The sequence below is a fragment of the Coregonus lavaretus genome (assembly GCF_964263955.1).
Source record: "Coregonus lavaretus genome assembly, chromosome: 2".
Classification (NCBI taxonomy): Eukaryota; Metazoa; Chordata; class Actinopteri; order Salmoniformes; family Salmonidae; genus Coregonus; species Coregonus lavaretus.
The window spans coordinates 12,987,204-13,000,856 of NC_139989.1; the positions used below are offsets into that span (position 1 = coordinate 12,987,204).

The 13,653-nt window shown below is 46.2% G+C and overlaps 1 protein-coding gene across 1 annotated transcript in view; it reads left to right on the plus strand.

Annotated features, from left to right (window-relative positions):
* prex2 (phosphatidylinositol-3,4,5-trisphosphate-dependent Rac exchange factor 2) overlaps positions 1-13,653 on the plus strand; it is a 215,923-nt gene that overhangs the window by 183,481 nt on the left and 18,789 nt on the right. Inside the window, exons 37-38 of the mRNA XM_084186138.1 lie at positions 3,895-3,961; positions 4,202-4,392. Coding sequence (XP_084042264.1) covers positions 3,895-3,961; positions 4,202-4,392 — 258 coding nt within the window. The remainder of the gene's footprint in view (positions 1-3,894; positions 3,962-4,201; positions 4,393-13,653) is intronic.

Genomic DNA, 13,653 nt, shown 5'->3' on the forward strand with positions numbered 1-13,653 from the left:
TTTTCTGCAAAGGGACCAGGACGACTGATCCGTGTAAAGGAAAGAATGAATGGGGCCATGTATCGTGAGATTTTGAGTGAAAACCTCCTTCCATCAGCAAGGGCATTGAAGATGAAACGTGGCTGGGTCTTTCAGCATGACAATGATCCCCAACACACCGCCCGGGCAACGAAGGAGTGGCTTCGTAAGAAGCATTTCAAGGTCCTGGAGTGGCCTAGCCAGTCTCCAGATCTCAACCCCATAGAAAATCTTTGGAGGGAGTTGAAAGTCCGTTTTGCCCAGCGATAGCCCCAAAACATCACTGCTCTAGAGGAGATCTGCATGGAGGAAAATACCAGCAACAGTGTGTGAAAACCTTGTGAAGACTTATAGAAAACGTTTGACCTGTGTCATTGCCAACAAAGGGTATATAACAAAGTATTGAGAAACTTTTGTTATTGACCAAATACTTATTTTCCACCATAATTTGCAAATAAATTCATTAAAAATCCTACAATGTGATTTTCTGGATTTTTTTTCTCATTTTGTCTGTCATAGTTGACGTGTACCTATGATGAAAATTACAGGCCTCTCTCATCTTTTTAAGTGGGAGAACTTGCACAATTGGTGGCTGACGTCAGAGGAAGGCCCTCAAAATTGTCAAAGACTCCAGCCACCCTAGTCATAGACTGTTCTCCCTGCTACCGCACGGCAAGCGGTACCGGAGTGCCAAGTCTAGGTCCAAAAGACTTCTCAACAGCTTTTACCCCCAAGCCATAAGACTCCTGAACAGCTAATCATGGCTACCCGGACTATTTGCACTGCCCCCCCACCCCATCCTTTTTACGCTGCTGCTACTCTGTTAATTATTTATGCATAGTCACTTTAACTCTACCCACATGTACATATTACTTCAACTATCTCAACTAGCCGGTGCCCCCGCACATTGACTCTGCACCGGTACCCCCCTGTATATATAGCCTCCCTACTGTTATTTTATTTTACTTCTGCTCTTTTTTTCTCAACACTTTTTTTGTTGTTGTTTTATTTTTACTTTTTTTGTTAAAATAAATGCACTGTTGGTTAAGGGCTGTAAGTAAGCATTTCACTGTAATGTCTGCACCTGTTGTATTCGGCGCATGTGACCAATAAAATTTGATTTGATTTGATTTGACTAAATACTTTTTTCCCCCACTGTAAGTAGGCCTGTTGTTATAATAAATATCATTAGCCTGTCATTTGTTGGGTATGGTAGGCACTAGCCTTTCTTGGTAATTGCTGCAATATAGCCTGTTTAAAACTTTTGTGATGGTTTAAACCAGTTCGCAAGTGTTTTGTTTCATTCTGTTGAGCCATTTTCTTTGGCCAAATTAAGTTCCAACTCTAATGTTGTGTTTTCCGGAATATAATATCCTACTCGTATTTTCCCTATAAACAATGGCTTGACCTACTTTTGATATTACCCTAATAAAGTTTTAAAACTTTTTGAAGGTTTGGTGTGGCGTGGCTATTAGCCTATTATATGAAGGCAGTGCGCACCAGCGCTCCAACTGACTCCAACAGTTGAACTTGAGGTGAGGAAGAATGTTTTAGGACTACCTCTCCCGAGTGGCGCAGTGGTCTAAGGCACTGCATCGCAGTGCTAGCTGTGCCACTAGAGATCCTGGTTCGAATCCAGGCTCTGTCATAGCCGGCCGCGACCAGGAGACCCATGGGGCGGCGCACAATTGGCCCAGGGTAGGGGAGGGAATGGCCGGCAGGGATGTAGCTCAGTTGGTAGAGCATGGCGTTTGCAACGCCAGGGTTGTGGGTTTGATTCCCACGGGGGGCCAGTATAAAAAATATATATATATTTATTTTTTTTATGACTAAAATGTAAAAAATGTCAAATGTACTGGAGTTACTCCTATAATCTAACAATATAATGCTTATCTTTATTAATTAATGAATTAGCCTCCTTCTGTACTCCTAAATCTCTATAGCAGATGCAGTAGCCTATCTGACAAGTATAAAGAAATTAATGTCGTGTCGTAGCAAGCCGCCGGCATATCTTTTATCTCTCTCTGGGGCTAGGCCTAAGCTTCTCTTCCTTTTATATTTATTTACAAAAAAAAGGAATATACCTAATACAGTGGACGCCTAAGCCAATAGGCCTATGCAATACCCTGATGCATTTAGTGCTCCAATCTCCAATAGCTGAACAGTGAGGTGGACAATATTTGTTTTAGGAAAGTAAAAATCTATAAAATAATAGGCTATAAAGTTCTGCATATGCTACAGATCGAAACACAAGAGTAATGTTATAAGCTGTTTTTATGGACACGTAAATGTGGCTCATTTAGCCAATATGGTGGACGGACAGCCTAATGGGTTACATACCCAATGCATATCGATGACTGGTAAATATCTTAAATGTCAGATAAATTAAAATATTCCAGGTCACTTGTCCTGCGCCAACTTTTCCTAACGGAAACCCTGGTGTGTGCGTTCGTGTTTGTGTGTGTGTGAGTTTGTAGTATAAACTTGATCCCCCCACCCTGTCAGTTCTGATTTACAGCATTATTAAATCCTGAACCATAACTGTTTTAATGTGTCAGGCAAAAATATCATAGTGATAATAAACCTCAAGCCAGTCTGTCTGCAATCCCAAATGGTCCCCTATTTCCTATGGACCCTGGTCTAAAGTAGTGCACTAAATAGGGAATAGTTGGGATGCATCCACGTATTGGGCAGACTAAACTGAACATGAATGGATTAACTTTTATTCTCAGCAGTATGAACAATATCCCTGGTATTGTATTAAAATGTTCTGTTTACCCTCAAGCCTAAACACTAAGAAACATTTCAATGGGAATCTGCAGGGATATATGTGTCTATCCAGTATATTAATAACAATACTTTTTCTAGCAGAGAGGATCATATCGCCCACTGAAGATTCTTAGATGCATGGTAGGAGGCTAATGGCCACAGGCAGATGCATATCATTCTGTGTGTGTGTGTGTATATATATATATATATTTATATTTTACATTTACATTTGAGTCATTTAGCAGACGCTCTTATCCAGAGCGACTTACATTTAGTGAGTGCATACATTTTTCATACTATTTTCATATATATATATATATATATATCCAATGCTTAAGGCTGTGATGGTTGTAGTACTGTGATGGTTGTAGATGGTTGTAGTACCTGCCTTGAGTCATAGCTTGAGGCATATTTGGCACAGTATAATAGGACACACACACACTTGGTATAATAAGAGGGGGTTGACTGACTGTGACTGATTTACATACTGCTGAGCCAGCACCATTAGCCTCACACACATCGTCCATTCCTCAGCCAGTCATCTCCATAGAATAGAGAGACCAGGCTAGTACTGCCTCCAGTGGCCACACTATGAAACTACACCCTCCCGCTCACTGAATGAATGAAGGAATGAACGAAGCCCAGATGAGATGCGTAGCCTGCGTCACAAATGGCACCCTATTCCCTATATAGGGCCCTGGTCAAAAGTAGTGCACTATATAGGGAATAGGGTTCCATTTGGGACACATACTTAGTTAGTGTTTCTGCTGAGTTAGGATCTGGAGCTTGGACTGGGTTAGTCAGATGATTGATCTACCACACCACCCAGCTCCAAAACAAACACTTGATGGACTGCTGCCCTATTTTCCCTGCTATGCAGAGCAGGGCCTGGGCTGGTCTGGTCTGCTGCTACTGAGTCTGACCTATTGGTGCAGAGGATATTGGCATAACGCGTAGGGCTACTGTGTTGCTGAACTATGAGTGCCATAGTGTGGAGGGCTTACCCTAACCTCATGAATATTCAGTTAAACATGGTTTATCATTAGCTAAAACCATCATCACGCTAGGGAGCAGCATTATTTAACCTTCCTGTGTTCCTCTCTACAGGGCCTTCTACCTGGATAAGTCCAACCTTCCCCCCAGCTCCACACCTAAAGCTGCCCTCATAGACAAGGTAAGAGGATCAGGAAACATCACCTTCATAGGTTAGTTACAGTGGAGTCATGTTCTGATACTCACATTATGCAGTCATAGTAAGTAAGTAGCCATGGTATAATGGTCCTGTTTCTGTAGTGTCAGACAGCTTGATGTACAAGTATACCCCCTGGACAGGACGCTAGTCTATCGCAGGGCCTGATACAGAAGTCATACAGTATTAACCCTCCCTTTCTCCTACCTCTCCCTCTCCTCCCAGTTGATGCGTCCTCTGAATGCTCTGGAGGAGTTGTATCGGCTTATGGAGAGTTTCATCTCCTCCCGTCGTACGGCAGCCTGTCAGTATACAGCCTGTGGGGCATCAGGAGTCGGCCTGCTTACCGTGGCATCAGAACTCTGCTCTCGCCTCGGAGCCACACACATCGTCATGTGCAACAGCGGCGTGCACCGGTGAGTGAGAGAGAGAGAGACTTGTCACATCTCCCATTGTCACCTCTTCTCTCAGATTGTCCCCCTTTTCTCTCCCTCTCCCTCTTCTTTCTTCCTCTCTATATCTCCACATTCTGTCAATCTCTGACAGTTATTTAGCAGGCTTGGCTTTCCTCACACACACACTATGTTCTCTCTATTTGTCTCCATCCAGCCTTTTATATCCCCCCTACAATTATATGACATCTCCATTACCCCACTGATTGGACTCATTAATAGGCCTGAGTCCCAAATGGCACCCCATTTTCTATATAGTGCACTACTTTTGACCAGAGCCTTATTGGCCCAGGTCAAAAGTAGTGTGCTGTACAGAGAATAGGGTGCCATTTTGGACGCAGTGTAGGACTTACTATTAATATACCTTCCTCTGCATTAGTTATAAAGCCGATACTCTTAGTAATGGGTTTCATTGTTCCTAAAATAGATGGTTAGTGCCTTTTTAAGTGAATATAGCACTTTTTAGAGGGGTAGTCGACAGGTCAATTACTTCCATTCTCATTATATTCCATGTCTGCGTTCCGAATGGCAACATATATAATGCACTACTTCTGACCAGAACCCTATGGGCCCTGGTCAAAAGTAGTGCACTTGTTAAGGAATAGAGTGTAATTTGGGACGCGGCCTATATAAGGTTCCATCTTTCACCTCCCAGATCTGGGCTCGATCAATTCATCCTGTAGGGAGAGAAATATCCTGATCGTTTGTCACCCCTGCCCTGCTCCTGCTTCTTACTCTCGTTCATATTTGTATCAATTTAGCGTTCTCTCTGTCTTTCTCGCTCTCTTTCTTTCTCGCTCTCTCCTTCTCTCTCTCGCTGTCTCTCGCTCTCTCTCCCTCTCTCTCTCTCGCTCTCTCTCTCTCTCTATTCCACTCACTCACACACACACACACACACACACACACACACACACACCCTTGCTTGTGGTGATGTGAATGACAGTGTGATAAAGTGTTGTCGAGTGAGCTGCCTGGCTGAGCTCTAATACAAAGCCCCCGTCAGACTAGTGACTGCTGCTCCTTTATTAACTCACAGCCATGTGTGTGTGTGTGTGTGTGTGTGTGTGTGTGTGTGTGTGTGTGTGTGCGAGCACACGTCCGTGCGTTCAGATGCGTGCATGCGGATGTGTGTGTGCAATCCCCACTAACTGGCCACAAGTCACCCATACAGGCAGGCTAAGTGTAGCGTGACAAGGCAGGTCAATTCTAGGGTTATTTGTGGGCCTGTTTCCGCCCTAAATGCTATTCCACCTAGAGGGTTCTATAGAATGGGTTCCTGGTTCCCGGTTCCATGTTTTCCTTCCACAGCCTGTTCTTTTCTAGAACCACCTGAGTGTTTCTACATTCAGAATCTCTCTGCTCTAACTTCATAGTAATCAAAGCACTGTTTATGTAACAATTCTTCCATAATCAAATATTAATCGAACACTGATGCAGTACAGGATACAGTTTAATAAGGTGCTTTTTTCGGAACAATTCCAAATCTGATGAATGCAGTAATCCCAAATGGCACCATATTCCCTATATAGTGTATTAGTTTTGTAGGGCTCTAGTCAAAAGTAGTGCTCTAAATAGGGAATATGGTGCCACTTGGGAAACAGACTGTGTGTGAAATCTTAATGGATTCCAGAATGGTAGAAATAAGGAAATAGCAGACTGGTATTAATGAAACACTATGAAGCCAGGCCAATAGATTAGTAATGTGGAAACTGCACTATCAGAGCGGCAGGCAGGCGGCTCGCACCCACACACTCGCAAACAAACACACACACACACACACACACACACACACACACACACACAGGTTGCTCTATTGATGTGATTAGTTGGCCTGATGGGCGAGGTAGCAGTGAGGTTTAATAACAGTGAAAGCAGCAGCAGTGTGATATTCAGGGTATCAGCAGTTTACAATGTGCTGCCTCCGCTCCTCTGTTTCTCTCTCTTTCTCTCCCTCCCTCTCCCTCTCACTCTTCTGTCTCTCAAGTCACCCCACAAAACCCATTAGACAGGGGGAGCAGGGAGGGAGAGCTCACACTGTTCCAGAAAGACAAAGAAGAGAGTATCTTATTAGTGATGATGGACTTATTGAGAAGAGGGGGGAGAACAAAAGGGGTGGACAGGCAGATTCTCATTCCCAGATACTTTGAATGGAATTACTACTATTTATCTGAGCAACGTGCCTACAGTTCAACTGACATCTACCTTAGACTGCTGGACTCAGGAAGTTAGTCACATTTAGAGATTCTTTGTCATCTCTTTACAGTAGGATTATTATCGCTCCTCAACTGACAGGCACTCAAAGATGTTTCAGAGATGACCAATGACCATTGTTCACTGTTGTTGCTTATCCGGCATGTAACCTTTACCAGGTGTAAAAGCAGAGTTTCTACAAATATGAAATGGCTCCTATAAAATGCAACCGTAAACAGCTCACACACTACTACATTCACTTTCATCATTGCATGTCATACATCAAAGCTGAGATGGCAAAGTATATCTCCTTTTCCTTCTCTCTCGCTCTCTTTCTCTGTCTATTTCCCTCACTTTCTATTTCCGTGTCTCTCTATAACATTTTAATTCCCTCTCTCGCTCCCTCTCTCTCCCCTGGTTTATCTGTATGGGCCCAGGGCTGGGTGAATGGAGCTTGTAAATTTGCTGTGGGTTGAAAGCAACGGCATAAAGCAGATGGGTATAAATCAGCTGTTCCAGTGACACCAGCCCAAATGAACAGAGACGCTGTCAGCCTAACTCATGAGCATCACACACACACACACACACCTCAGCCTCATGAGCCTGGTATACATGCAGTGAGCTATGCATAATATCCCTCACCCCTCTGGCTGGCTTTGGGAGCTTTTTTAAAAATCCTTTATTCTGAGTAGTGGCAAGACCAAATGGTGGGTGAAGAACTCCTTGTGGGTTATGGAACCAGATAATTAGACAAGCTTTAGGTGGTTGGTAGGGAGTCATGGTTTAACTGCTAGCTTAGTCCCTTGTCACATTGTTCTAAAGTTAACTACTGTAAATGCAGTCAAAGCAAAGTTTTAGATCTGGCTGGTGGGTGAGTGTACCACACGAACAAGAGACAAGATGGAATGGTAGTTTATCCTCATGTCTTTGACAGCAGCACACCTACTCAGCCATGTTCTAGAAAGCTGACACCAGTCCAAAGCAGTTAACTAGTGTAAATGAAGCTCAACAGGACTTTTATCTCCGCTTGTTGGTATATTAACTGTAGTTGGTCAAACTCATTTCCCAGGAAAGCATGGTGATAAATATCGTTTTTTGTATTGAATTAAATGTAACACTAGAGAGAGAAGGTGATTTGACAGTTTGTCATCATGTCTTTGACAGCATACCTACTGTAACGTTGACAACAATGAGTGTGTGTGTGTGTGTGTGTGTATGCGTGTGCGTGTTTGAAAGGGTTACTTACTGTAACTTGTGAATCAATCCGAAATGCCAACATACACTTCACACACATCACACCTCCTCTTCAGTGAGAGTGTATGCCTGAGGACACTAGGGTTTTGTTTCAAAGGGCACCCTATCCCCTATATAGTGCACTCGTTTTGATCAGGGCCCATAGGGCTCTGGTCAAAGGCAGTGCACAATATAGGCAAAAGGGTGCCGTTTGGGACAAAACCCTAGTGTGTCCTTGAAGTCAGCTAGCTGCCTCACAGGGATGGAATGTATCAATTCTCTCAATGAAAGTGTGAGAAATCTTCAATCTGAGCAGAAGGTTTACTTCCTACCCAGCTTTCTCTCTCTCTATCCTTCCTTCCTTCCTTCCTTCCTTCCTTCCTTCCTTCCTTCCTTCCTTCCTTCCTTTCTCCCTTCCTTCCTTCCTTTCTCCCTTCCTTCCTTTCTCTCTCTCTCTCTCTCTCTCTCTCTCTCTGACAGTTATTTTAAATCAAAAGACAGGATTCATTATTATCCTAGTTATGAGTGATATTATAATGACTATTAGATGTATACAGTGGCTTGCGAAAGTATTCACCCCCCTTGGCATTTTTCCTATTTTGTTGCCTTACAACCTGGAATTAAAATTGATTTTTGGGGGGATTTGTATCATTTGATTTACACAACATGCCTACCACTTTGAAGATGCAATATATTTGTTCTTGTGAAACAAACAAAACATAAGACAAAAAAACTGAAAACTTGAGCGTGCATAACTATTCACCCCCCCAAAGTCAATACTTTGTAGAGCCACCTTTTGCAGCAATTACAGCTGCAAGTCTCTTGAGGTATGTCTCTATAAGCTTGGCACATCTAGCCACTGGGATCTTTGCCCATTCTTCAAGGCAAAACTGCTCCAACTCCTTCAAGTTGGATGGGTTCCAATGGTGTACAGCAATCTTGTCACGATCGTCAGGGAGAGACCAATGCGCAGCGTGTTGAACGAACATACTTTAATTAGTTAAAGTGTCAACAAAATACAAAACAAGAAACGACTCGTGACGTCCACGGTATCAATGACCGAACACGGAACAAAAACCCACAAACACCAAGGGAAAAACAGACAGTTTAAATATGGCTCCCAATCAGAGACAACCAGCCAACAGCTGACACTCGTTGCCTCTGATTGGGAGTCACTCAGGCAAACATAGAAATCAACACAACAGAAATACCAACATAGAAATACACACATAGAATGAACACACCCTGGCTCAACATAATGAGTCCCAGAGCCAGGGTGTGACAGTACCCCCCCCTAAAGGCACGGACTACGACCGCGCCTCAATAAGAGCAAAACAGGGGAGGGCTGGGTGGGCATACCTCCTCGGCGGCGGTTCTGGCTCCGGCCTTGCCCACCACCCTCCAACAAACCCCCCATAGCGCCCCTGGTCCGGTCTGGCCCCGCTGGCTGGAGCTGGACTGGACGTAGCAGGAGCGGTTAGCTTCAGCTCCGTAGTGGAGCCGTTGACCGGTACCTGGTTAGGCACCGATGACCCAGGCACGGGTTGTGCCGGACAGACGACGCGCACCCCTGGCTTGGTGCGTGGAGCAGCAACGGGCCGGACCGGGCTGACGATACGCACCCCTGGCTTGGTGCGTGGAGCCGGAACGGGCCTCACCGGACTGACGACTCGCACCCCTGGCTTGGTGCGTGGAGCAGCAACGGGCCGGACCGGGCTGACGATGCGCATCCCTAGCTTGGTGCGTGGAGCCGGAACGGGCCTCACCGGACTGACGACTCGCACCCCTGGCTTGGTGCGTGGAGCAGCGACGGGCTGGACCAGGCTGACGACTCGCACCCCTGGCTTGGTGCGAGTAGCAGGAACGGGCTGGACCAGGCTGACGACTCGCACCCCTGGCTTGGTGCGAGTGGCAGGAACGGGTTGGACCAGGCTGACGACTCGCACCCCTGGCTTGGTGCGAGTGGCAGGAACAGGCCGGGCCGGGCTGGCGACGCGCACCGTATACTTGGTGCGAGTGGCAGGAACAGGCCGGGCCGGGCTGGCGACGCGCACCGTAGACTTGGTGCGAGTGGCAGGAACAGGCCGGGCCGGGCTGGCGACGCGCACCGTAGACTTGGTGCGAGTGGCAGGAACAGGCCGGGCCGGGCTGGCGACGCGCACCGTAGACTTGGTGCGAGTGGCAGGAACAGGCCGGGCCGGGCTGGCGACGCGCACCGTAGACTTGGTGCGAGTGGCAGGAACAGGCCGGGCTGGGCTGTCGACGCACACCGTAGGCTTGGTGCGTGGAGCAGGGACTGGCCGGACTGGGCTGGCGACGCACACCGTAGGCTTGGTGCGTGGAGCAGGGACAGGCCGGACCGGGCTGGCGACGCACACCGTAGGCTTGGTGCGTGGAGCAGGGACAGGCCGGACCGGGCTGGCGACGCACACCGTAGGCTTGGTGCGTGGAGCAGGGACTGGCCGGACTGGGCTGGCGACGCACACCGTTGGCTTGGTGCGTGGAGCAGGGACAGGCCGGACCGGGCTGGCGACGCACACCGTAGGCTTGGTGCGTGGAGCAGGGACTGGCCGGACTGGGCTGGCGACGCACACCGTAGGCTTGGTGCGTGGAGCAGGGACAGGCCGAACCGGGCTGTGGAGACGGATAGGAGCCCTGGAGTGAAGAGCGGCCACAACCCGTCCTGGCTGAATGCCTACCCTCACACACTCTGTGTGAGGCATCCGCACAGGACGTACAGGGCGGTGTATCCGTAACCTGGTGGCCTCCAGAATCCGCCCCTCTTTTGCCTCCGTCAGCCCCGTCGTCCATGCCGTGTGCCCCCCCCCTAAAAATTTTCTGGGGTTGCCTCTCGACCGCCCGACGACGACCATGATCACGCCGTTGCTCCTCTCTACGGCGCGCCTCCACCGTCTCTTCTCCCGGCGCTTCCTCCCATGTCCAGCCCAAGAGCTGCCCCTGGACACGCTGCTTGGTCGTTGCATGGTGGGTTTTTCTGTCACGATCGTCAGGGAGAGACCAATGCGCAGCGTGTTGAACGAACATACTTTAATTAGTTAAAGTGTCAACAAAATACAAAACAAGAAACGACTCGTGACGTCCACGGTATCAATGACCGAACACGGAACAAAAACCCACAAACACCAAGGGAAAAACAGACAGTTTAAATATGGCTCCCAATCAGAGACAACCAGCCAACAGCTGACACTCGTTGCCTCTGATTGGGAGTCACTCAGGCAAACATAGAAATCAACACAACAGAAATACCAACATAGAAATACACACATAGAATGAACACACCCTGGCTCAACATAATGAGTCCCAGAGCCAGGGTGTGACAAATCTTTGAGTCATACCACAGATTTTCAATTGGATTGAGGTCTGGGCTTTGACTAGGCCATTCCAAGACATGTAAATGTTTCCCCTTAAACCATTCAAGTGTTGCTTAACAGTATGCTTAGGGTCATTGTCCTGCTGGAAGGTGAACCTCCGTCCCAGTCTCAAATCTCTGGAAGACTGAAACAAGTTTCCCTCAAGAATTTCCCTGTATTTAGCGCCATCCATCAGTCCCTGCCAATGAAAAACATCCCCACAGCATGATACTGCCACCATCATGCTTCACTGTGGGGATGGTGTTCTCAAGGTGATGAGAGGTGTTGGGTTTGCACCAGACATAGCGTTTTCCTTGATGGCCAAAAAGCTCAATTCTAGTCTTATCTGACCAGAGTACCTTCTTCCATATGTTTGGGGAGTCTCCCACATGGCTTTTGGCGAACACCAAACGTGTTTGCTTACTTCTTTCTTTAAGCAATGGCTTTTTTCTGGCCACTCTTCCGTAAAGCCCAGCTCTGTGGAGTGTACGGCTTAAAGTGGTCCTACGGACAGATACTCCAATCTCCACTGTGGAGCTTTGCAGCTCCTTCAGGGTTATCTTTGGTCTCTTTGTTGCCTCTCTGGTTAATGCCCTCCTTGCCTGGTCCGTGAGTTTTGGTGGGTGGCCCTCTCTTGGCAGGTTTGTTGTGGTGCCATATTCTTTCCATTTTTTTAAATAATGGAGGCAATGGTGCTCCGTTGGATGTTCAAAGTTTCGGTATTTTCTTATAACCCAACACTGATCTGTACTTCTCCACAACTTTGTCCCTGACCTGTTTGGAGAGCTCCTTGGTCTTCATGGTGCCTCTTGCTTGGTGGTGCCCCTTGCTTAGTGGTGTTGCAGACTCTGGGGCCTTTCAGAACAGGTTTATATATACTGAGATCATGTGACAGATCATGTGACACTTAGATTGCACACAGGTGGAATATATTTAACTAATTATGTGACTTCTGAAGGTAATTGGTTGCACCAGATCTTTTCACTTCACCAATTTGGACTATTTTGTGTATGTCCATTACATGAAATCCAAATAAAAATCCATTTAAATTACAGTTTGTAATGTAACAAAATAGGAAAAACTCCAAGGGGGATGAATACTTTTGCAAGGCACATCAGTAGACATATATGCTGAGGCAGAGAAATATGATAATGACATGGTTACTATAACAGATAAATCACTATTTTGTACTGGTAGGGAAAAACTACTTTATAGCAGTGTTGTCAATAATGGCTTTAACTGTATTTAATTGATAGGCTGAGGCAAAGGCAGAGAAATATGATGATAATCAGTGTCAAGAAGAGCGAAGTGAGATTCATATAATTAGATTGTATCATCAATTAATGTTGTAGTGGCAATGGATAGGGGGATTTTGTCCTAGTAGGGAAAATAACTTTATAGCTTTGTTTTCAATAATGGTAACTCAGCGTTCCTTACCCCCCAATGGGAGACATGCTGTGGGATGGGAGGGGGTTTGAGAATGATGTACATCCTTCTCCTCCTCCCCTTCCTCCTCTACCTCTTCTTCTCCTCCTCCAGTACCTTAGTGACATCATGATAAACAAGGTGACTTGGTGTGTATCTTAAATCATATCCCAGATCGCTGCACCACACACATAGTCCCCTATCTATACAGTAGCCCATCCACTCTGCAGAGTAGAAGAGAAGACTATGATTAGGCTTTCATCCCATAGAGGAGGAAAGGAATCAACCTGCTGTTGATCTCTTATGAACTTAATGTTTAGGGAGATTGGTATTGTGATCAATGACATACAAACACTACTATGGGCGGTTGTGACACACATCTACTATGTCATTGATACTGAGTGTACAAGACATTAGGAACACCTGCTCTTTCCATGACATAGACTGACCAGGTGAATCCAGGTGAAAGCTATGATCCCTTATTGATGTCACCTGTTAAATCCACTTCAGTCAGTGTAGATGATGGGGAGGAGACAGGTTAAAGAAGGATTTTTAAGCCTTGAGACAATTGAGACATGGATTGTGTATGTGTGCCATTCAGAGGGTGAATGGGCAAGACAAAAGATTGAAGTGCCTTTGAACGGGGTATGGTAGTAGGTGCCAGGCGCACCGGTTTCTGTCAAGAACTGCAACACTGCTGGGTTTTTCACGATCAACAGTTTCCTGTGCGTATCAAGAATGGTCCACCACCCAAAGGACATCCAGCCAACTTGACACAACTGTAGGAAGTATTGGAGTCAATATGGGCCAGCATCCCTTTGGAACGCTTTCGACACCATGTAGAGTCCATGCCCCGACGAATTGAGGCTGTTCTGAGGGCAAAAGGGGGTGCAACTCAATATTAGGAAGGTGTTCCTAATGTTTTGTACACTCAGTGTATAATAGTGATGTACTTACATGTAACTAATCCTAATTGATGACTGAATCAATGCTGGTTATATTAAAT